Source organism: Hemitrygon akajei, chromosome 21 (genome assembly GCF_048418815.1).
Source record: "Hemitrygon akajei chromosome 21, sHemAka1.3, whole genome shotgun sequence".
NCBI lineage: Eukaryota > Metazoa > Chordata > Chondrichthyes > Myliobatiformes > Dasyatidae > Hemitrygon > Hemitrygon akajei.
Genome location: NC_133144.1, coordinates 34047938 through 34072152, shown reverse-complemented (window position 1 = coordinate 34072152; position 24215 = coordinate 34047938). Strand labels below are relative to the sequence as shown.

At 41.9% G+C, this 24215-nt stretch overlaps 1 protein-coding gene across 15 annotated transcripts in view; it reads left to right on the top strand.

Moving 5' to 3' along the window:
• LOC140714202 (paired box protein Pax-2-like) overlaps window positions 1-24215 on the top strand; it is a 167295-nt gene that overhangs the window by 101801 nt on the left and 41279 nt on the right. For 9 of the 15 annotated variants that reach the window (XM_073025180.1, XM_073025171.1, XM_073025172.1 and 6 more), the window contains one exon: window positions 23075-23271. In XM_073025180.1, coding sequence (XP_072881281.1) covers window positions 23075-23271 — 197 coding nt within the window. The remainder of the gene's footprint in view (window positions 1-23074; window positions 23272-24215) is intronic. The other 6 variants (XM_073025175.1, XM_073025181.1, XM_073025176.1 and 3 more) reach the window with 1 other exon arrangement.

Genomic DNA, 24215 nt, shown 5'->3' with positions numbered 1-24215 from the left:
TGACTGAACCCTTGTAAGTAACTGAGATGGATTTTATGCTTATTATTTGCGTCTTTATGGAAAACTTCTTCTGCTTTATTGGTGGAGTTGTTAAAGTTCTTGTTTCCCCCTTAAAATAGTCCCATGTTCTGTGGATAAATTGATCCTGTCCGCTGATGAATAGATTTTCTGTTATCAGCTGGATGACTTGTCCCATTTCCATCTCATTGTTATCCTCTTAGGATGGAAGTACGGAGAATCTTGTCACCTAGATGTTATGAATCTTTATAATTTTTTTCCCTAGAGTCATATGAAGATTCAGATATTGGGAGTGATGGATATTTGGGCATTAAGGTCTAATGGGTAAGAGGGAAAGTAGCTGTGATTCAGAATCAACTTGATCTTCTGGAGGGGCAGAACAAGGTCAAGGGACTCTATGGCATCTTCTGACATCCATTTTGTTTGCATGCAACCTGGATGTGAAAAAGCTAATTTGTTGAAACTATTTGGAAAGGTGTTTTCAGCAATTTTCACTTGAACAATTTATATTTAAAAATTTAGAATGAAAATTAACATATTTGTGCAACAGACAATATATTAATGAGGATTTTCATTGATCCTGAATAAATTACCTGGAAAAAATTAGTATCAGCCAATTTGAAATGTAAAGCATTATATAATTTGAAATAAAACCCTTTCTGAATGGAAGTCACAGAAAATGGCTGCGTGGCCAAGTTTGCAGATGATAGGAATATAAGTGGAGAGGCAGGTAGTGTTGAGGAAGCAGTGAGTCTGCAGAAGTACTTAGATTAGGAGAATAGGCCAAGTTGCAGATGCAACACAGGGTAGGGAAGAGTATGGCCATGCACTTTAGTAGAAGTGATGCACCATCAATAACTCTCTCTAAAACTTAAAGGCGAGATATCGGCTTTTATTGACTGGAAGAAAGAACAAGCAGTAGTTGACCACCATACTACATCCTGGAGAATGAGGCCAGGCTCAGGCCTCAATCGCCTTTATACCGGGGTCTGTGGGAGGAGCCACAGGAGCAGTCAGCAGGGGGTGTGTCCAGACAGGTATATGTAGTTCACCACAAGAAGGAATAAAGGTATAGGCTATTTTCTAAATAAGGAAAAAATTCAGAAATCAGAGGTGCAGGGTTTCCTAAAGATTAATTTGCAGTCTTGAGTTGGTAGCAAGGAGGCAAATGCAATATTAGCATTCCTTTTGAGAGGACGAAGATAGATAGATAGATAGATAGATACTTTATTCATCCCCATGGGGAAATTCAACTTTTTTTCCAATGTCCCATACACTTGTTGTAGCAAAACTAATTACATACAATACTTAACTCAGTAAAAAAATATGATAGAAAAGCAAGGCTGTAATTGTGAGGCTTTATAAGGCTTTGGGAAGACCACACTTGGAGTATTTTGAGCAGTTTTAGGCCCCGTAGAAAAAATGTGCTGGCATTAGAGAGGGTGCAGAGGACGTTCTTGAGAATGGTTCCTTACAGGCTCTGGGCCTGTACTTGCTGAAGTTCAGAAGCATGAAGGGGGATCTCATTGAAACCTATCAAATATTGAACGGCCTAGATCGAATGGATGTGAAGAGGATGTTTCCTATAGTGGGGGGGGGGGGGGGGGGAGAATGGAATTTACCACCAGAGGGCACAGGACCAGAATAGGGCAACGTCCATTTAGAAAAGAGATGAGGAGGAATTTCTTTCGCCAGAGGGTGGTGAATCTGTGGAATTCATTGCCACAAATGGCTGCGGAGGCCAAGTCATCAGGTATATTTAAAGTGGAGTTTCTTGATTAGTCATAGCATCAATGATTACGGGGAGAAGCAGGGCTAAGCGGGATCATAAGCCAGCCACGATAGAATGGCAGGGCAGACTCAATGGGCTGAATGACCTAATTCTGCTCAATGTCTTATGGTCATAAAATATAATGAAGACACTAGAAAGATCCTGGAATGGAGCAACATACAAAAACTGCTGAAGGAACTCAGGAGGGGCAGGCAGCATCTATGGAGGAAAATGAGCAGTTGACGTTTTTGATCTGAAATCCTTCATCAGGACTGAATGCAATTAATTTGTAGTATATGAAGTTACTGAGAAGTAACTTAAGTGGTTCTTTGCTGTTGAGAGATTCCACTGTTATGGGATATGCTGGATTTTGGTAAGGCCTTTGCAAGGAGGTATTTTCTTTCAAAGTCATTCATACTCAGTAGTCGCATTTTCAACTCTCAGTCACAGCTCAGGAGTATTCAGTGCATTATCCAGCGTTCTGTTACAAGGGGACACTGAGGGAATAAGACCACAAAATATGGGAAATATTCTGCAGGTCAAACAGTATCTATGGAGAGAGAAACAAAGTGAATATTTGGGTCAATGACACGTCATCTGATCACCTTGCTGAATATCCTAGTATATTTGACTTTATTTCAAATTTCTGGCATCAGCAGTTCTTTCTCAGTTGTGAGGGTGTGCCAAGCTATTGGAGGTCCCAACATTTAGACAAAGGCCACATTCACCCAAAATCCGGATATAGTAGAGAGCTGCTGTCACTACACAGAGAAGAAATGAAGAGAAATGGAAACTCCTCAGCAGGCCGGGCAATATCTTTAGAAAGGACAACAAGAGTTGATAACTTCAACTCTGATTTTCTCTGCTGGAACCATTCAGCTTATTAGATGCTTCCTGACCCACAGAATATTCCCAGCATTTTCTTCCTTTATTTCAGATTCCCACTCGCCATCTTTTTCTTTATTGTTATCACGAGGATTTGTTGAGTTTCCCAGATGATATTTATCCCCCATCCAACATTATTATGATAGGCTATCTAATCAATATTTCATTACAATATGTGCTGTGTGCAAATTAGCTGCTGTTTTCCCTACAGGACAAACAATAACTACTCTTCAGAAGCCCTGCCCTGGCTTTATAGCATTAAAACACTGCAGAAATACTTGTCCCTTTTTTCTTCTCTCCCCTCCACCTGCCTCTTGCTGCTTCCTTCAGCCGACCTGTCACTGTGAAGTAAATCTCATTATTCAAATCTCCGTTCCTATCAGCAAGCCTTTAAAGGTCATGCTCTATTTTATTCATCAGTGAAGGAACATAAAACAAAATTATTGCTTTGTATGTTTCTGGCAACCCTGATTATTTTGGAGAACCATATTAATGCATTTGAAGAGGACATACTCATTGTGGGAGTCAGGGAACTAAAGGCATCAGTGCCCATTGATATATGTAGTATCTCTGTTGTCTTAGCTAGCATGTGTGTGAAAAGTTTTACTTCAAGTCCTTGGCTGTATGACTTTTGGGAATTCAGAAGACCTCCAGCATTTCAAAGCACTGGGGTTAAATCTCCTGTCCTGCCAAAGGGATTTGGCCCGAAACATCGACTGCACTCTTTTCCATAGATGCTGCCTGACCTGCTGAGCTCCTCCAGCATTTTGTGTGTGTTGCTTGGATTTCCAGCATCTGCAGACTTTCTCTTGTTTGGGATTAAATCTGTCCTTGGTTGCATTACCAGAAATAGGGCGCAGCATGGAAAGGATTACTTTACTTCAGAGGGATTGAGCTTGAGAACAAAATTACAGCTAAGGTATTGAAAAAGGAATACCAGAAACATTCAGCAGATCTGACAGAGTGGATAGAAAAATAAACAGTTAATATTTCATGTCCAAGATCATTAATTTGTAAAAGCAAAGAGCGAAAATAAGTATTTTCACTACCAGAAAAGGTGGGGATGGGCAGAAGAAAGCGAATATCTCTTTTAAGGTAAGACTAAATGAGATATAGTAGCGCATGCAAGACTGCAGATGCATAAAATGTGGATATAAATAAAATGCTAAAGGAACTTAGCAGCAGTAGCATCCATGAAGGAAAAAGGACAGTCGACATTTTGCACCTTGACTCTACATTAGGATTGGAAAGTAAGGGGGTAAAAGCCAGAATAAAATAATAGGGCGTTGGGGAAGGAGGACATTGGTTGGTGATAGAAGAATCCTGGTGAGAAAGGGAAGATAGATGGGGGAAGAAGAGGAAATAGGAATTATGTGTGAAGCTGGGAAGAGAATGGAAGTCTGTGGGGACATTGATAGGATGCAAAACTGGGCTGAGAAGTGGCAGATGGAGTTCAACCCAAATAAACGTGAGGTGGTTCATTTTGGTTGGTCAAATATGCTGGCAGAATATAGTATTAATGGTAGGACACTTGGCAGTGTGGAGGATCAGAGGGATATTGGGGTCCGAGTCCATAGGATGCTCAAAGCAGCTGCGCAGGTTGACTCTGTGGTTAAGAAGGCATACGGTGTATTGGCCTTCATCAATCCTGGAATTGAATTTAGGAGCCGAGAGGAAATGTTGCAGCTATATAGTACCCTGGTCAGACCCCATTTGGAGTACTGTGCTCAGCAGTTCCATTCGCCTCACTACAGAAAGGATATGGAAGCCATAGAAAGGGTGTAGAGGAGATTTACAAGGATATTGCCTGGATTAGGGAGCATGCCTTATGAAAATGGGTTGAGTAAACTCGGCCTTTCCTCCTTGGAGTGAAGGAGGATGAGAGGTGACCTGATAGAGGTGTACAAGGTGATAAGAGGCATTGATTGTGTGGATAGTCAGAGGCTTTTTCCCAGGGCTGAAATGGTTGCCAGAAGAGGACACAGGTTTAAGGTGCTGGGGAGTAGGTACAGAGGAGATGTCAGGGGTCAGTTTTTTTCTCAGAGAGTGGTGAGTGGGTGGAATGGGCTGCCGGCAACTGTGGTGGAGGCGGATACGATAGGGTCTTTGAAAAGGCTTTTAGATAGGTACATGGAGCTAAGTAAAATGGAGGGCTATAGCTAAGCCTAGTAATTTCTAAGGTGAGGACATGTTTGGCACAACTTTGTGGATTGAAGGGCCTGTGTTGTGCTGTAGGTTTTCTATGTTTCTATGTTAAAAGGGAGGGATGTGTAGGTGATGGGCATGTGGGGGAAAGACGAGTGAAGGGTTCTCAGAAATAAGAAAGTAAAAAGGAGGTGGTGAGTGAAACAGAGAGGAGTGATTACCAGGTATTGAAAATATTGATGTTGATGCCAAAATGGAATATTACGTGTTTCTGTATTCTGCATGTAGGCTCAATGCAGCAGTAGGGGAGGTCAGCATGGGAATGGGAATTGGAATTCAAATGACTGGTCACCAGGAGATCCTGGCTGTTATGGCAGACAGAGGAAATGTACTCAGTGAAGTGATTCCCCATTCTTCATCAGGTTTCGCAGATGTAGACAAGGCCACAATGGGAGCACCAGATTTAATAAGTGACACTGGTAGGTTCACATGTAAAGGACTGCCTCCCTTGGAAGAACAGCATTGGGCTCTAAATGCTGGTGACAGAAGAGTTGTGGGGGTAGGTGTAACATTTGTGACAGTTATAGGGATAAGTGTGTGGAGGGTGATCGGTGGAGAGGGATGGGCAGACAAGGGAGTGATGGAGAAAGCAATTCCTGCAGAAAGTGGAGGGGGAGGAGAAGATATGCATGTTGGTGTGAAGCCATTGGAGATGGTGGAAGTCGACAAGAATGATGTGTTGGAAGCAGAGACCAATGGGTGTGGACAAGGCGACCCTAACCCTATTACATAGATGGCGGAGTGAGGGAAAATGTGCGTGAAATGGAGGAGATGCAGTGGAGGGGAGACACAGTTTTCTGAAAAAAGAGATCCTGGAGTGGAAAGCCTCTGCATGAGAATGGATATGGTAGCAATAAAGGAACGGAGAGAGGGGAATAGCATCCTTGCAAGAGACAAGGTGAGAAGAGGTACGGTCAAGGTAGCAGTATGGTCAGATGATGTCCTTTAGGTTTACAGCTGTTGGATTGCTCATTTAGTGATCTTGATCGACAATAAATTCCAAGGAAAAATTATTTTTGTTCTTTCAATCAAAATGAATAATTCTCCAACACTGCCTGATGTATAAAAGTTACAAAGAGCCTTAAAGAAAAGTAGTTTTGAATTTCCCAGTCTAGTGCAAATTTATTATTTTAGTTTCAAGGCTTGCCACTTAAACACAACATCTTTCTAATATTAGAAGTGCTTTTAGGTTAAAAAAGACCAGACAGTTAGGGAAAACTGCACACTGTGGTGCACATAAGAGAGTGTCATTACACTGCATCCTTCCCTTGACCCTTTGTGTTGTTACCCAAAGCTGCTCTGGACAATCAATCTGCATCCATGTCTCTGCAATTATGAGGTCTTCTGCCCTATGTCTGGACCTTAGCTCTCTATAAATCTCAGCTCATTCTAATCTCTTTGCCATTTCCTCCCCATCACCCACTGCTTTATTCGAAGCTTCCATGCAATGGCTTATGAGCCCTTTGTCACTGACATTTAATTTCTTTTTTGAAAAGCCCTTCCGAGGTGTATCCATCTCCCAATATCTGTAAATCATTCCACTCAAACCTTACTCTTTGAACCCACTTGGCTCCGCACCTTCTAGCCTTCTGGCTTTACCCTTCAGTGTCACATTCTGTCAACTGTGACCTCTTTTACCATGCCTCTATCTCTCCACCCTGCAACATCCTGACACCCATTGGTCTAGGAGATTTGCCTCCAGAGACACAAGAGATCGTAGGTGCTGGAATCTGGGGGAATGCAACAGCTTGAGGAGCACCTGTCGTGAGAAAGGAATTGCTGAAGTTTTAGAGTGGCGTCCCGAAGAATGTGCCTTCACTGATTATATCCCTTTTCTACACCATTCTCTCATACTTACTTCCCCTCTTCTATCTTTTTGCAGCAGGCTTCAGTTCACACTACTTTCTTCTTTAGTCTGAGATGATGAAGTTATACAGCTTACTGTATACGAGAGAGAGAAGGAGGGCTGAAGCATTGGCTGTAAAATGTTCTGTGGTCTGGTGACCACTGCTCACCACCTTTCTGATTTATTCTCCCAACAGAAGATAACTTGCTGCATAAATTTACTTGTAGCGGAAAGATACCCTGCAGATATAATTCAGAAAGAGTTTTTTTAGTGCACTATTGAGAGTATTATGCCTGATGCCACTTCTTCCGCTGTCTATAGTTCAGATGGTAAACTACACATGCTGTTCAGGACAGGGTTTACAAGTTGAAGAACTATTATTAGCAGTCAGATAACCCAAGATTTATTACTTCCTACAAATACCTCCTTATCGTAACAGAGGTACATGGATCTTAGACAATCGGCCACTCACCAAGTGAAGTCACTCTTTAATATTTGAAAGCCATTTCCCACCATTTGTCCAGCGAGTGAATAGGTAAACATTCAAAGGCTTCAAGCAAAAGAATAGTGCAGTCTCCTGTGGGGAGGTCAAGACCTCTCCGCTGTCAAACCTGTTGTGATATGCCCAGGCTCATAAGTCAATTATTTGATCTCATAGGAGCATTAATACTGACTGATGTCAAACTGTACAAACCCGAGTGTGACAGCAATCAATATAAAAACTGCCTAAAACCATTCAGTACAGTTCAGTCACATCATCACCTCACTGCAGTCAGCCCTGGGATGGGATGAACAGCCCTAATCATTCAGTGCACTGCTGTGTCCAGGCTGTCTCTACTGTGACACACTTATCTTGAGAGGGAATTTAAAGTAGTGAGTGAGAGAACGATATTGTTGCAGGGTGAGAGCCATTTGAAAAGAACACATCTGATCAGGAGTGAGCCATAATTTGAAGTAATGAGTGAGAGAGAGACACATCGATGCAGGGCAGGAGCCATTTGAAAAGAGCAAGTCTTGTTGGGACTGAGTGTTACTCGAGATCAGGCAGAGGTTGATCCATTTCCCTCTTAACCCCATTACCTTTTATGCCTTGACTAATAAAGAACCTAAGAGGGAAATGGATCAGCCATGATGAAATGGCAGAGCAGACTTGATGGGCCAGATGGCCTAATTCTGCACCGATATCTTATTGTCTTATGAGTAAAAAGAAGAGAGCTGTAAATGGAGTGTCTATTGTTGGAGTGGGCCTAGGTAAGCGTAGCAGGCTTTGACACAACAGGCTTCAGTGAAAACAAGGTTGGAGAAGCACAGGCGGAGTATTAAATAAGTTTCTAGTGAGTTTTTTCTCTCTTTCTTTGTCCATTAGCTAGTGCCTCAAGAAAGGGTCCAGAGTTAGTGATATCTTCCTTGAGTGAGATATGGGAACTCTGGGAGACCTCCAGTTTCCCTGATAACTATATCTACACAATGTGTATTGAGCTGTTAAGGAAGGGAGCTACAGCTCGATGACTTTCAGGTCATATGGGTGAATGAGCAAGTGATAGATAGGAGCTACAGGAAGCTAGTTACCCTGAGTTGCAGGAGGCAGGCATCGTGTGACTGTCAGGAGAGGGAAAAGGAATTAGCAGTCAGTGCAGAGTACCCCATGGCTGTTCCCCTCAATAATGAGTATATTGCATTGGTTTCAATATGCAGGTAGATTGGGAAAATCAGGTTGATGCTGAGAAGGAATTTGTAGAATGCCTACAAGCAGACTTTTAAAGCAGCTTGTGGTTGAGCCCAGTTCTGGATTGGGTATTGTGTAATGAACCAGATTTGATTAAGGAGCTGAAAGTAAATGAACATTTAGGAGGGAGTATGATAGAATAATATAATAATATGATAGAACTCACCCTGCAGTTTGAGAGGGAGAATATAAATTCAGTATCACAGTGGAGTAAAGGGAATTACAGAGGCATGAGAGAAGAGCTGACCAAAATTGATAGGAAGGGACACTATCAGGGATGCAAACAGAACAGCATTGGCTGGAGTTTCTGCAAGTTATACGGAAGGAGCAGGATAGGTGCATCTCAAAAATGAAGAAGTATTCTAAAGGGAAGGTAAGGCAACTGTGGCTGACAAGGGGAAGTCAAAGGCAGCATAAAATCAAATGAGAGGGTATATCATATAACAAAAATTAGTGGAAAGTTAGAGGATTGGGAAGCTTTAAAAACCAACAGAAGGCAATTAAAATGCATAAGGAGAGAAGTTGAAATAATATAAAAAAAGATACCAGAAAGTTTTTTCAGATTTATATAGAGTAAAAGAGAGGTGGGAGTTGATATCCAACGACTGGAAAATGACGCTGGAGAGGTGGAAACGGGGACAAAGAATTGGCAGACGAACTGAATAAGTATCTTGCATCAGTCTTCACTATGGAAGACACTAGAACAGAGATTCTCAACTGGCGGTTCATGGACCCCTCAGTTAATGGGAGGGACCCATGGCATAAAAGAGATTGGGAACCCCTGCCCTAAAGTGTCAGGGGCTGGAAACAAGAACTAAGGAGAAGATACTTGGGAAGCTGAATGGTCTGAAGGTAGATCAGTCACCTGGACCAGATGGACTACTCCCCCGCCCCCATAGTTCTGAAAGAGGTAGCTGAAGTGATTGTGGAGGCATTAGAAATAATCTTACTAAACTCGCTGGATTCAGCAATGGTTCTGGAGGACTGGAAAATTGCAAATGTCACTCTATTCTTTAAGAAAGGAATTACAGGCCAGTCAGTCTGAATTCAATGGTTGGAAAAATTTTGGAATCCATTATTAAGGATGAGGTTTTGGGGTACTTAGAGGCACATGATAAAATAGACCAAAGGCAGAATGGTTTCCATATGGGGAAATCCTGCCGACAAATCTGTTAAAATAACAGAGGAAATAACAGGAACCATAGACAAAGGAGAGTCAGTAGATGCTGTTTACTTGATTTTCAGAAGGCCTTTGACAAGGTGCCACATGTGAAGCTGCTCAACAAGATAAGAGCCCCTGGTATTACAGGAAAGATACTAGTATGATAGAGCATTGGCTGACTGACAGAAGGCAATAGTGGAAATAAAGGGGGGCTTTTATTTTTGGCTTTTGGTGGTTAGTGTTGTTCTGCAGGAGTCAGTTTTGGGACCACTTCTTTTACACATTATATTGTCAAAAATTTGGATGATGGAATTGATGACTTTGTGGCCAAGTCTGCAGTCAAGACAAAGGTAGGTAGAGAGGCAGGTAGTGTTAAACAGCAAGGAGTCTGTGGAAGGACTTAGACAGATTGGGAGAATAGGCCAAGAGTGGCAGATGGAAAATAGTGTAGGGAAGTGTATGGTCATGCACTTTGGCAGAAGGAATAAAGGCGTAGACTATTTTCTAATCGGCCGGCTGGTGATGCAGTGACATCAACGCTGGACTCTGGAGAAAAGGTTCCCAAATTTGAATCCAGTCGGGCTGCTCCTGGACACGCTTTCCATCGGAGCCAGGTTGAGTGTCGAGCTCTCAACTAGGCCTCATAAAAAAAACTGTGCTGTGAGAAGGACGTGGGGGACCACTCACAGAATCTTTCCTCCAAGACAACCACCTGAAAAAATAAGTTGTCACTGAGGCTCTGACAGGGTATGGCACATGCACACAAAAAAAATACTGAACGGGGAAAATTCAAAAATCAGAGGTGCAAAGGGGTTTGGGCGTCCTTGGGCAGAATTCCTTAAAGGTTAACTTGAAGGTTAAGTTGGTGGTAATAAATGTAAATGCAATGCTAGCATTCATTTCGAGAGGAATAACATATAAAAGCAGGGATGTAATGCTGAGGCTTTATCAGGCTTTGGTCAGACTGCACTTGGAGTATTGTGAGCAGTTTTGGGCCCCTCATCTTAGAAAAGATGTGCTGGCATTGGAGAGGGTCCAGAGGAGGTTCACAAGAAAGATTCCAGGAATTAAAGGATTAACATATGAGGAGCATTTGATAGCTCTGGGCCATTACTCACTGGAGTTTAGAAGAATGGGGTAGGGGGGATCTCATTGAAACCTGTCAAATATTGAAAGGCCGAGATAGAGTGGATGCAGATAGGATGTTTCCTGTAGGGGGTGAGTCTAGACTGGAAGGCATGGCATCAGAATAGAAGTATGCCCATTTGGAACAGAGATGAGGAGGAATCACTTTAGCCAGAGGGTGGTGAACTTGTGGAATTCATTGCTCCAGATGACTGTGGAGTCCAAGTCATTGAGTATATTTAAAGCTGAGGTTGATAGGTTCTTGATTAGACAGGGTGTCAAATATTATAGGGACAAAGTAGGAGAATGTAGTGGAGAGGGATTTACCCTCCTTTTAATAGTCAGCCATTTTGGTGGACCAGGCTCAATAGGCCAAATGGCCTAATTCTGCCCCTTTATCTTTTGGTCTTACAGAATATGGCGGAAAAGAGATTTAAAAAAGATCTATTTTCAAACATCTTGGTATTAAATTAGGATATATAATAGAAAATTGACAGAGAGAGGAGCCTTGAAATTCAGATTTGTTGTACTGCTTACATAAACTTCTGTGAGCAGGAAGTTGAAGGCATGAAAATGTAATTGCAAAAGATCAAATAATGTGAATGTGGAATTATTTTTTCATCCTATTCTCACTCATTCCCATCCTGATTCAGTGCCCTCCCTCATCTCTGACTGGAAGTTTAAATTTCCCTTTCCTTGGTCTTGGGCAGTAATCCAGTAACTGATGTTGTGTTGCCAAACTGTAGCTGCTGCCTTTCATGTGAGAGCTAAGGACAGAAGAGGTAAGGTCAGGCAGGCTGAGACTATCCAACACCTTGAGCTTGCTCCTCTGATCAATAAGCCCATGGCTGCTTTGGACTTCGGCCTCAAGTCAATTTTCTTGCTCAGTCCCCAGAAACATTAATTCCCCTGTGGTTAAGAATTTACTGATCTCAGCCTTGACTATACAGTGACTCAATACTCACAATGCTCTGGCTTAAGGAATTCACAGCCATAAGTGAGGAAGTTTGTCTTCATTTTCCTCAGCCTAGATCCCAGAGGTTTAACATGCCCCACCAGGTGAATATCCTTGCAGTCCCCTCAAACATGTTCCAGTAAGTTCATCTACTTACTTTAAAAATCCAGTGAGTTTCTCGATCTGCTGAAAATTTTCTCAAAAATTTCCCACATCCCAGGTATCAATTTAGTGAACCTTCTAACACTGGAAGGTTAAGTAAGGAGACTAAAATTATGCACGATATTCCAGATGTAGTCTCACTACTGTCCTGTTGATCGACAGAAACATCTCTTTACTCTTCCATATAACCCCCTTGCAATGAAGGTCAATGCTCCTTGGCTGCTTTCTTCCTCTTTACATCCTGAAAGAAGCTCTTGCAATTTTTAAAAATACAGTCCTTGCTAGTTTCTGCTCTAATCTATATAATCATTTTTGTCATCTTTGATTGTTTCCAAAATTCCATCAATCCTCAGAGCTGTTGCTGTTCTCTGCAACTTTTAATTTAAGCCTATTCATTCGATTGCAATGTACAGTATATTGGTTGAGAATTATGAAATCATTTTTTTCATTTCTTATTTGTCATTCATTTCTTTTCACCCACTTTAACAAATTTGATCTATGCGTGTCTTAAGTTTAATACTATGGATTCAGACCTAAATTTGCACTTCCAAATTGAATGCAAAACTGTTAAACAAGTTGCCTTCTCAGATGGAAATAAAAAATGACTTTTGGAAAGGGAGCAGGAGACCTCAATCCAATGCTCCAGCTAATTTATCTCAGTAATATTACCCAAAGGATAAATACTGGTGGCCAAAAATTTACTACCATCTGTGGGAGCTTGCTGTGCTTTCTTGCTAACACATATTGTGCAGTACAAATGTGCAATGGTGATTGTCAATGCAATCAAACAATAATGGACACTGAACTAAGGAATGCTATCTTTAGATAAGTGGAGAATGGCTTGGTCAACAAGGTACATCTTATAGATCATCCAACAAGAAGCGAAGAAAAATGAAATGAATAGGGAGAATGGCAAATGTCAAAATAGGTATTTATATAGATATTGTATGACTCTTGTCTCCTTTTTATTGCCTTATATGTCCTTCAATGTTCCATAGTAGCCATAAATCAGTAGGATAGAATAGGTAAACTCCAGTCTCCAGGATAATGTCCAATGTACAGCTAATTCATCCTAATGAGCCACCAGCTACCCATGTGCTTTCTGCACATAGACTCATGCCCTAGCAAATTTTAAGCAATGAAGTGGGTGATGGAGAAATTCCCACCTGTGAATGGGTACTCATCTGTAGCTCCTCGTTCAGTGCATACAGAGGTGAGGGGCTATTTTATGTGAATAGTTCCCTAGCCAGAAGAGGCTGAGGAGGAATAGGGAGGGTGTATGGGGTGAGGGTCATGAGTGGATGGATAGATGGCTCCATGGACACTATTAATTTGCAGGTTCTGAAGCCATATTTCCACTTGTCCTGGGCCCAGAGAAATCCAATCCTTACCACCTTTAACTGCAAAATGAGTATGCTCACTACTTAGCCTTAAAGTGTACAGCACAGCCCAGCACTCATGCAACACACTGCCACACAGAGCTTACAGATGTGTCTCAACAGCTGGTTGAGGGCCAGGGACTGCAGTTTGGAAGGAAAAGTCTGGAGAGACAATATGAACCAAGTGATATACTTTTGAACGTGGTGCAGGAGCAAGGATTTGAGGATAATTAAGCATCATAGATATTGCGAGACTGGACAACCTTTGCATTCTTAAGAACAGAGAGAGTTAGGAGGTAATGGTTATGTTTAGAGTCATCAGGTGTTTGATGGTGGAGAAAAAGGGAAGTTGAACTCAGGATCAGGAGGGTTGGTAACTAGGAGATGAACGTTTCAGGTAAGTGACAAAAAAATTCAGGAAACAAATGGACGGAAACCTTTCTCACATTGTGTTGCTGTGTTCTGGAACTGTGGAACTGGACTGAAGTGGCTTTCCAAAGCCAAGCGGGTAAGTACAGTACTGTGCAAGAGACTTAGGCAGATGTGTAGCTAGGGTGCCTAAGACATTTGCTCAATACTGTATTTGTCAACATGGAGCGGGGAGCAAGTTTGTAAATCTGCTGGGAGCAAAGGATGTCAGGAATGGCAAGGGTGGAGAGTGGGACAGATGGCAGAGAAGGAATGCCAGGGCAGGGGGCTGGCACAGCTGCAGATATGCTTAGTGCTAAGATACCAGGCAAGGTCATTTGATTCCAAACAATTGGTTTATTGATCATTACAGAATGTCTCTCTGGTTTTTCCTCCTCCTTTTCTTGTCCCTTCCTCTTTTCCCAACCATGATTCCCTTCTCCCTGTCCCCTTCCCACTCTAGGTCCACTACTGAGAACCATATCAGAATCAGATTTATCATCACTCACGCGTGTCATGTTTTGTGGAAGTAGTTCAATGCAATGGATAAAATAACTACAATACTGTGCAAAATTCTTAAGCATTCTAGCTATGGATAGGTGCTGAAGACTTTTGCACTGTACTGTCCTTCAAAATCTGCAAAAGAGCAGGCGCTAAAAGGAGAGCTTGGACAAGATTGTCTTATTTTCTCTGGAGTAGCAGAGGCTGAGGGGAGACGGGATAGAACTTTATAAAATTATAACAGGCATAGATAGAGTAGACAGCAGGCATCTTTCTAGTCCTGATGAAGGGTCTCGGCCCAAAACGTCGACAGTGCTTCTCCCTATAGATGCTGCCTGGCCTGCTGTGTTCCACCAGCATTTTGTGTGTGTTGTTGGCATCTTTCTGGTCAGGTTTCTATTATAGAGGGCATGTATTTAAAGTGAGGAGAATGTTCAAAGGAGATTCTTTACAGAGTGGTAATTACCTGGGATATACTGCCAGTGGCGGTAGTGGAGGCAGATACAACAGAGATTTAAGAGGATCTGAGATAAGGATATGAATATTCAGAGAATGTGGAGATGGGGACCATGTGCAGGCAGAAGGGATTAGTATAATTAGGCTTCATTAGCTTAATTAGTTTGACACAACATCATGGGCCAAAAGGCCTGCTTCCGCACTCTGCTGTTGTATGTTCTGTGTAAAATTGTAAATTTGTAGGGCTGGAGGTAAAGAGGCAGGAGATTTGGACCAACTGTGTAGTTCAGTTAAAATACTGGCTCCTAGTTGCATTGTGCAATGATATTTTGTGGGACAAGAGTTTAATGTTTAATGTGTAATGGAGGGTGAGTAAAAGTAGTGAGCATCTTTCACAGGTGCTGACTGAAGATTGCTTTGCCTGGGCTTTGGACGTATAAGGGGAGCCCTTGTCATATGTTGCTATCTTTGACCTTAATTCCTATGCAATGGGCCTGTGGATTCGAATGGATGTGCTCCTGATCTCGATCTACACATCATTTGAATTATTACAGTACTCCAGTAGCCTAGACTGGAGAGAGAAGTTTTCTGGGTTGGACTCTTGATCCTGATCCTATTATACAGAGATCCCTTTCAGAGATTCTGTGCAAATGATTAGCAGGTGGGCAGTGAGATCACAAGTAGCAGTGAAACTCCCCATGGTTGAATAGCCACATGCTCTGTATATATGGAGAAACACTAGCATCAGACGAGCTGTGTCCTTTGAAGCTCATAAGGGAGGTGAGAAAATTGAAAAAAAAGATATAGGGAATGAAGTGAGCCATGAGCTGACACTGGAGGCTTTGACTGAAATATTATTTCAGTGCAGAGGCAGAGCTAAATTGGTTGTGACACGGACACTGGGGAACCGTGTAGTTACCTGGATGTGTCAGATAATAGTGTAGCTTCCTCTGTTTATTCTTAGCACCTTGGGGTAATCAGTTCGGGCTGTGTCTCTCAGGTTACATGTTAAGTCATTGTCTGATACATTTCTGGAACAAATTCTCCACAGATCAATTCTTGTTTAGTTTAGTATTCTTCCACAAAGATTTCTTATTTATGTGATACAGGGAAGGGAAGAGATTAAGCTCGTGCTAACTGTATCAGATTCAGCACTCTTCCAGTCACCATGCCCATGATTAAAAATAGATATTACAGTAGGACAGGCAAGCACCAATGATAAACTGCCAAAGAGACTGGGTGCAATATAGAGAGGGGTTAATCCCATCGCCAGCGGCTAAGTGAGGTGCAAGAATAAGCAGACACCAGTTATAAACAGCTCATCCATGAGGCAAAATACACAGGGATCCTGGTTTCTCACAGCACAATTATTATCGTCACCGAGCAATGGGATCTGCTCCCCCAGTCATGTGGACAAAAACTAGATCAGTTAGTACTTAACTCTTATTTGTTAAGATTAAAAGAATTTGCTTTAGCAAAGTAGAAGCAGAAAATACTGGGAACACTCAGCAGGTCAGGAAGCACTTGTGGGAAGAGAAAGAGGGTTAATGATCATCCTCAACTAGTTTCAACCTGAAACACTTCCCACAGATGCAGCCTGACATGCTGAGTATTTCCACCATTTTCTGATTTTGTTTTAGCAAACCTGTTTCTGTGCTATACTATTCTACTTTCATGACCCATTAACAGAGGAGGGTCATTAAGCAATAATTAGAGAGATTTCTTTGTCCGTCTTGCAAGATCATGCGATTCGGGTACAATATTGGGGACTCCATGAGTCACCTCCTCCCTTGTTTATTCTGCTGCCATCACTGAAGGGACAAAATGGTCCCTAAAACGGCCGTAAAATGTGATTCTTTGGGTGAGATTATGGTGTGTCATTGTTTTACAATCAACATCAAAGCCCTGCAAATGCTGGAAATAGCAGCAGAAAATGCTGCAAATACTCAGCAGGTCAGTCAGCATCTGTTGAGAGAGAAGTGTTGACTCTGTTTCTCCTTCCAGAGTTGCTGCTGCTCTTCACTGTGTCACGCAATGTGACACCTCTCCACCGCTAAACAAACTGTTGGTGTTAGATGGCTTTTGCCTGATTAATTTGGTAGAGGTCTAAGGCCAAGGTGTCTGCTGGGTGGCCTGTCCTGTTTTTTTTGTACTCTTATTGTAGCAATCTGCTTTCAGAATGTTGTAGAGTTACAGAGTCTGGTTGGATTCCTTGCTGGATATTTCACCGTATGACCCTCTTTCTCTAACCCCTCTCATCTAACTCTCTTGCTGTCGCATGCCATAATACATCCCATGATCCACTGCGAACAAATATCTTCACTTGATTGGATAACTTATCTGTTGCCCAGGTACTTTTTTGTTTTCTATCACAGTACACAATAAATAAAATGAACAAAAAAAAACAGAGCTCCTGTCTAATACCTCCATGATATATTTCCTGTCCTTTAGAGACCCCTGTTTAGGAAATCACTGTTTGATTCTTGGATAATGCTGGAAAGTTAGCAAAGTTTGGGAAGTAGTTCAGAAAACTAGATACCTGGAAATTCAATCACATCTTAAGCAATTTGCAATTGAAAATTGATATTAATTGAATGAAGCATGTAAATAACATATCAGCAGCTCTTTTACATTAGTCAGAAAATTTGTCTGGGTGCTTATGCATAGAGGTTCTGGTACACTCTGAATAGTGCTCTGGAAAGGCACTGATGGGGTGGGACAGCAAATTGCAGTACACACTGCACCTATATTGAATGATGTTTGTCATTCTGTTACTCCAAGGCTTTCAATCATTCCTTCCCTCTCAAGGCAGGGCTCAGATTGTTGGTCACTTCCCTGACTGAGCCTGTGATGGGTGAAGCTGCAGTAGGGTTGGGGATGCTGTGGCTTCAACATTCTTCTTTGAGCAATCAAGGGCATCAGGAGGGAAAGGGAAGGGAGATCAGGAATACTGGCAATCATAGCGTGTGGGAGGGATAGCACCATTGTTGGTCAGCATTGGAAGTTTTATACAAATATCTCACAATTCTGTCACAGATGCTCACTTGCCCGTCTCGCTGGTCATCCTTGGATTCAGTTTAACCACTCAGCGTTCCCCTTTCAATCTCCAGGCAGCCCGCACCCCCCCACCACCACATGACCAGTATTCAGATTTGCCCTCTGACCTCCTGCCCCCCCCAGCTGATTTCTCAGTCTATAGAGACCTCTGTTCTGTCCCCAAGTAATGCCCCTGGGAATCTGGCTTCCCTCTTCCGTGAATGTCAGTGTATTCCCAATTCTGCCTCCCGGCACTGGCTGAACATTAGTATACCCGACCCCCAGAGGGTGAATGCCAGAGGGTCACTGTTCCCTCCCATAGGCTGTGGTCACTGTTTTGAGGCCGCCAGGTCTGAAATACCCAGTGTAAAAAAAAAAGCTGTACCATTGTATCAGTTTTATTTTTCATACGAGTCATGGTCTTACAAGAAATTTGCACCACTGTACTCTGCGCCCTGTCTCTACAGGGACAGTAAAGAATGGTTCAAACTGCACACACAGCACAGTGTCAAAAAGTAGCTCTAAGTGCTAGCTGATGGAGCTCATGAGTTTATTTTTCTTTTGTATAGACAGCCTGTGGAGCTGGAGTGAATGACAAATGCCTTGTATCGATTGTCCTGTGTAGTAGGTCTGAACTGATAGAGAGTAATTAATGACTCTATTTGTTTCTGTACCGAGGAGAGCAATTGAGTTTGATACAGCAACAACTGGTGCCAGTGTGAAAGGCCCCTCGGGAGCCATATGGGAAAAGCCTGTACTGAGACAGCAACACAGCACTGTGGCCATATTCCTGAAATGCTATCTATATTGTAACCGATATGATTCGACACAGAAAAGAAAGCACAAATGTGCTTGTTGATGACAAAAAAGGATTTGCTTAATAGGCAGGTAAAGAGCAGTGATGTAACCAAGAAGGGGAGAAATGAGTATATTCCTCAATAGCTGGCACGCAATACCTCCAATAATCTCCTCACAAGATGGATCTGATAACCTTACAAGCACAGATTGCTGTAAACAATTTAAATAATTTATTTTCCCATTAAATCCTTGGCTCAATTTAATAATTATGTTTTCACTGTGTGTGACGAGGGAGTAAAGTCCGTGGAACTTCATCGAATCAGAATATCTATTTTTACTGTTGACACTAGAGTTTACTGATACAAATTTGTTGTTGTTGAGTGCCATTGGGTCATTGTTGACTCATGGCAATCCTATGGATGGATAGTGTAGTTCTCCATTACAAGATGCAGAAGTAGATTGCCAGGCATTTCTTCCATGCCAATACTGCTGCTGCCCAGGTTGGGACCTTGGCAGATTCGATCACAGGACCTTCCACCTCAAAAGATGCCACTGCACCACCAGCCCATGTTTAGTAGCTGGATATCTGAACGAGCATTTTCAAGCAAACTTTGGCACTGGTCCAGATAAGGAAACAGTTGAGTAGGGAACTAAAAAGACATGCAAAATGTTGGAGGAACTCGGCAAGTTAAGCATCATCTATGGAGGAGAACAAACAGTTAACATTTCAGGCCGAGACCCTTCATCAAGAAAAAGATGCTCCTGTTTCTTGGATCCTTATTTTTTAAATAGATTTTAAGAATCATCTAAATGAAATGAAAGAGAGGAGATGAAGAGGTAAAGAGGTGCTCAGGAAGAGTATTTGACCTTGGGGATCTGCCAGTGAGGAGTAATCATGAGAACAGAGATGCTGGGAAGCAGATTACAGAGAGAGGGATAGGGCATGGTTATTGACAAGCCTGAAAATGGAAGCATTGTTTAACAGTTTAACCGTAGGTAAACTAGTCCAGGAGTAGTGGTGAAGTTGGGCCATGGGCAGCACAGTTTTACAAGGCGTTAGCTTACAGGGAGAGGTGGGTTCAATGGTAGCAGGGCGGGCAAGTATCCATTGGAGTAGGCAAGAAGCAGTAACACACTGCTTCCTCCAACATCCGGAAACACAAAGGCTCAGTATGGGCCTTACAGAAGGCCTCAGAGGGACTTGGGTTAATTCCTCCGATAATAGCTGGTGTGATAACAAGAATCTGCTTGCAGTGTGCATGATATTGATTATTAACATTAACTGTATTCGATTCCAGCGAGTGACTCATTCCCAACAATCTATGAACCTATATACAGATGACTCTGTCTCATCAATTCTGCCTCAGATTCTGACTCTGCCTCAGACCAGTAACTCACAGAATGGCTAAAACATGGAAGGAAGCCATCTGACACGTTGAATAACACCTACTCCTTCTAAGAGAATTCCAGTTAATCACAATCCTGTTGCCTTTCATTCACTTATCTATCTTCCTTCGGGAAGCATTTGAGCTCAGCGATATTTGTTTTCTATACCCAAATGATTCAGACCTTTTGATTGCAGTCCAGCCTATAATTCAGTCCAAGGTATCCATTATCCATTATCTTAGCCCCCTGTATATCATATCACTCCCTGATATTAGTCATTAAATGAAATCACCACTTGAAGCCCTTGGTTCAATTTCACTCTGTAGTTCAGCCCACATACTGGGAACCTTGATTAGAAAGTCTAATGCCATATTTCTGTATCTGCTTTCATTGATAATGTTTCTGCATAGATTATTTCCTAACCTTGGTCATGACATCAGTATTTACACGTCATTCCAGTTGTGTGGACTTTCTGATATTTACCATGCACAAACGAAAAGATGCAAGAGTCTGGTTCCAGATAAATGCAGTAGCTTGCTGTAAGGTGATGATATTTTCTTTCCTGGAGTTGGTATAAGCTCATCTCCTGGCCCAGCGAAGGAAAGGTCAAGACTTGAAATGGAACAGCAATAACACCCTGAAATAGTACTATCAGTGAAACATGATTGATCAATTGAATTCCATAGCTGTGAAAAATGTGGGATTAAGTAGAGTATTATACGCACAATGAGTTGAAGCATGATGTTCATTTCAAGTTCATTTCTGGAGCCTTTGCCACAAGATCAGGCAATCAATAGGGCCTTGCATATCATATATCACCCAGTGCTGGAAAGAGAACATAATCTACAGCAAATTTAGAATGACAGATTTGTTGGTATCTGAAGCCCCAGACTAAACTGAGAGTGCCACAGCCTGCACTGAGAGAGATGGCTGACAGTTGGAAGAGATTTAAGAGACTGCTTGTGATCGAGGGAAGGAAAGATATTATGCATTAGAATAAGATGCAATGGGGAAGGGCTCAGGTGAACAGTGCAAAATTAAATGCAGCTTTGCATCTGTGTCTCAGCCGCGGAGCAAAATCTTCAAAAAAATTCAAAATTGAGAATTAAAATGTAAAGAGTTTTGACTGTAAAATATACCTCACACTATTCATATAATAGGCAATGTTACATTAAGCCTCTGTGCAATCTTCACAGAGTTTTACACATTTATCAAGAGAATAGGGGCAATCCAGTAATGGTGTGTTTGCGGAGCTTAGACTTGAAAGGTTGGTTAGAGAATCCAGAGATTTTATGATGTAGCCATATTGCCGACTTGTGCTCCGCTCCAGCTCGACACTTGTTCATGTCTATAGCCATGGGGGCTACCTGTATCTAGGGAAGAGAAGATGGCGTACATTTCAGTTGGTTGCTAGGGCAATCTGACTTTTGATCAGCATTTTCACTTCCAGCATTCTATTAGTTTGGAACTCCATTTATAAATGGGATTTAGAGACACCAGTATTGATGCAAACTAAAAAGTTCACAGTGATGAAACTGGAACTGAATATTGATTGGGGCAATTTTTTCCATTGCTTCATCTAGAAAGATAAGGCAGAGGATGCCTTCATAGATAGTGGCAACAGCAACATTTTGTATTTACGTACAGACCTTTAATTGATAAAAGATCCCAAGGCCGTTTACAGGAATCTTTAATCATAAGACCATAAGATATAGGAACAGAATTAGGCCATTTTGCCATCAAGTCTGCTCCACCATTTCATCATGGCTGATCCAATTTTCCTTTCAGCTCCAATCTCTTGCCTTCTCACTGAATACCCTCATGCCTTGACCAATCAAGAATCTATCAACATCTGCCTTAAATACACATACAGACTTGGTCTCCACTGCTGACTGTCCCAAAGAATTCCACAGATTCATCACTTTCTGACTAAAGAAATTCCTCCTCATTTCTGTTCTAAAAGGATGCCCCTCTATTCTGAGGCTGTACCCTCTGGTTTTAGACTTTCCCACCATAGGAAACATCCTCTCCATATCCACTCTATCAAGGCCTTTTACTATTTGATAGGTTTCTATGAGGTAATCCCTCATTCTTCTGAATTCAAGTGAATACAGACCCAGAGACATCTGACACTCTTCATATGACAAGCCATTCAATACTGGAATCATTTTCGTGAACCTCCTTTGAAATTCTCCAGTTTTAGCATATCCTTTCTAAGATCAGGGACCTGAAACTGATCATAATACTCCAAGTGAGGTCTCACCTGTGCTTTATAAAGTCTCAACATTACATTCCCACACTGAGCCAAATTGGAGGATGGTATGGACGTAACCTTAAGGATACCTTTCAGGTGGGGTGGGAATGGAGGCTGGGAATTCCAGACTGTAGGATGCAGGCAGTAGGAATGTGGCTAATATAGAGTGATGAAAGTCAGAGACACATACTCAGCAGGAAAGGAGGAGTACTTAAGATCAAACACTTGTTTTGAGAGTATTGTAGAGTAAAATTTTCCCATTGTGGAGAAACCGAAAGTTTGGAGCCATAAATAATAAATAGCTGTTAAATGAAATAAGGAAATTAGAGAGACATTCGTCACCTAGAGAATGGTGAGAATGTGGGGATCTTGATCTAATTCATGGATTTAACATTCTAAGGACATGACACCTATGGAGAGAGGAAGAGAAGGAAGTGCTTTTGTTGACTTAGCCAGTTGAAGTAGTGTGGGCAGGCATGTGTATGGAGTATAAACACAAGCACAGACAGCTGGGGAGAGAGCCAGTTTTCACTATTGCTTAGCAAATGGAGTTTTGGACCATATATAGAGCTGAAGCTTTAAGCTCTTCCCCTCTGAATTCTAGATTCTGCACCAATGCCTTCCTGTAAATTTCCCTCACTATTATGAAGAAAGGCAGTCCCACCTCATTAATGCAAATCTCTAATGTGCTGAAGTTCAAAGATTTCCTTGCTGCTTGCCAGTTGGGCAAGTTAGAACTGTCAGTTCCCGGGCAATAAGCAACCGGGAAGATCCTAACTGCCAAATTTCCTCATCTAGACTTTAATCCTGTTTAAAGATTGTGAGTCTTGGTGAATCCAGCATATTACTCAATCTAACCAATGTTCTGGGCTACTCACTGTAGCCAATACCTTCTGAATTCAGTGATAATTTTTGCTTTAGTGAATTCCTAAGCACCTATTAATTGAAAATGCAAAGAAAATACTCTTTATAATTCAGACAAAGTAAAACATAAAATGCAGTTTGTGTCCTCTTCCTCTTAGATACCCAGGATAACTCTGGTCCAAACGGAGATTCTCAGGGAACAGCAGAGAGTGTAAGGAAGCAACTGCGAAGCGAAGCCTTTGCCCAGCAGCAGTTGGAGGCCCTGGAACGAGTCTTTGAACGCCAGCACTACTCAGACGTCTTCAACTCAGGAGAGCACATCAAATCAGAGCAGGTGAGGCGGCTTTTCTTCAGGAGGTTTTGGAGGGAGGGGAACAAAGAGGAAAGGTCTCTCTTCCCTCAACAAGAAGTTAGTTATTTTTACCAGCTCTTCCAGGAACACTGTCTGAGCTAAAACATCAGAGATTCAAATCTGATCCAGGAACTTGGGATGACACATGAGTGCAAGTTCAGAGGGAGTGCCGCACTGTCAGATACATGATTTTTCAAGTGAGGGATTCCAGAGGAGTCCTTTCATTTGATCACTGATAGTTCCATAGCAGAAGAGCAGAAGAGTTACCCCTTAAACAACATGAATAAACAAATATCTGGGGGAACGTGCTGCATGCAAATTAGATGCTATGTTTTCCACCTTACAGTAGCAGCCATACTTTCCACTCGAGGCTATTGTAAGGCTGTGAATGGGAGCATAAAGTGCCTGAGTCCTATTTTACTTCTGCATTGTTGCAAATAAAAGCCTAAATATTATAATCATGAGAAAACCTGCAGGTGCTGGAAATCCAAAGCAACACACACAAATGCTGGAGGAGCTCAGTGGGCCAGACAGCATCTATGGAAAAGAGTAAACAGTTGACATTTCAGCCTGACACCCTTCATCAAGACTGCTAAGGAAGGACTTCTCCCCTTCCTTTCTAGTCCCGATGAAGGATCTTGGCCTGAAACGTTACTCTTTTCCATAGATGCTGCCTGACCTGCTGAGTTCCTCCAGCATATTGTGTGTTACACTAAATATTATAATGTATTATTTTGCTATTCATATCTTTTACACAAATTGAATCCTTCAGTGTTCAACTGTTGTGTACGCATACCCACAGTGACTGAGTGTTTTGATATTGTATTAGCAAACCAGAGACTGTATAATTTGAATATAACCACAGTAAATGGCATTTATTTACCAAAGCTCAGTTGCTTACTGCACCAGATAATTCATGAATTGGC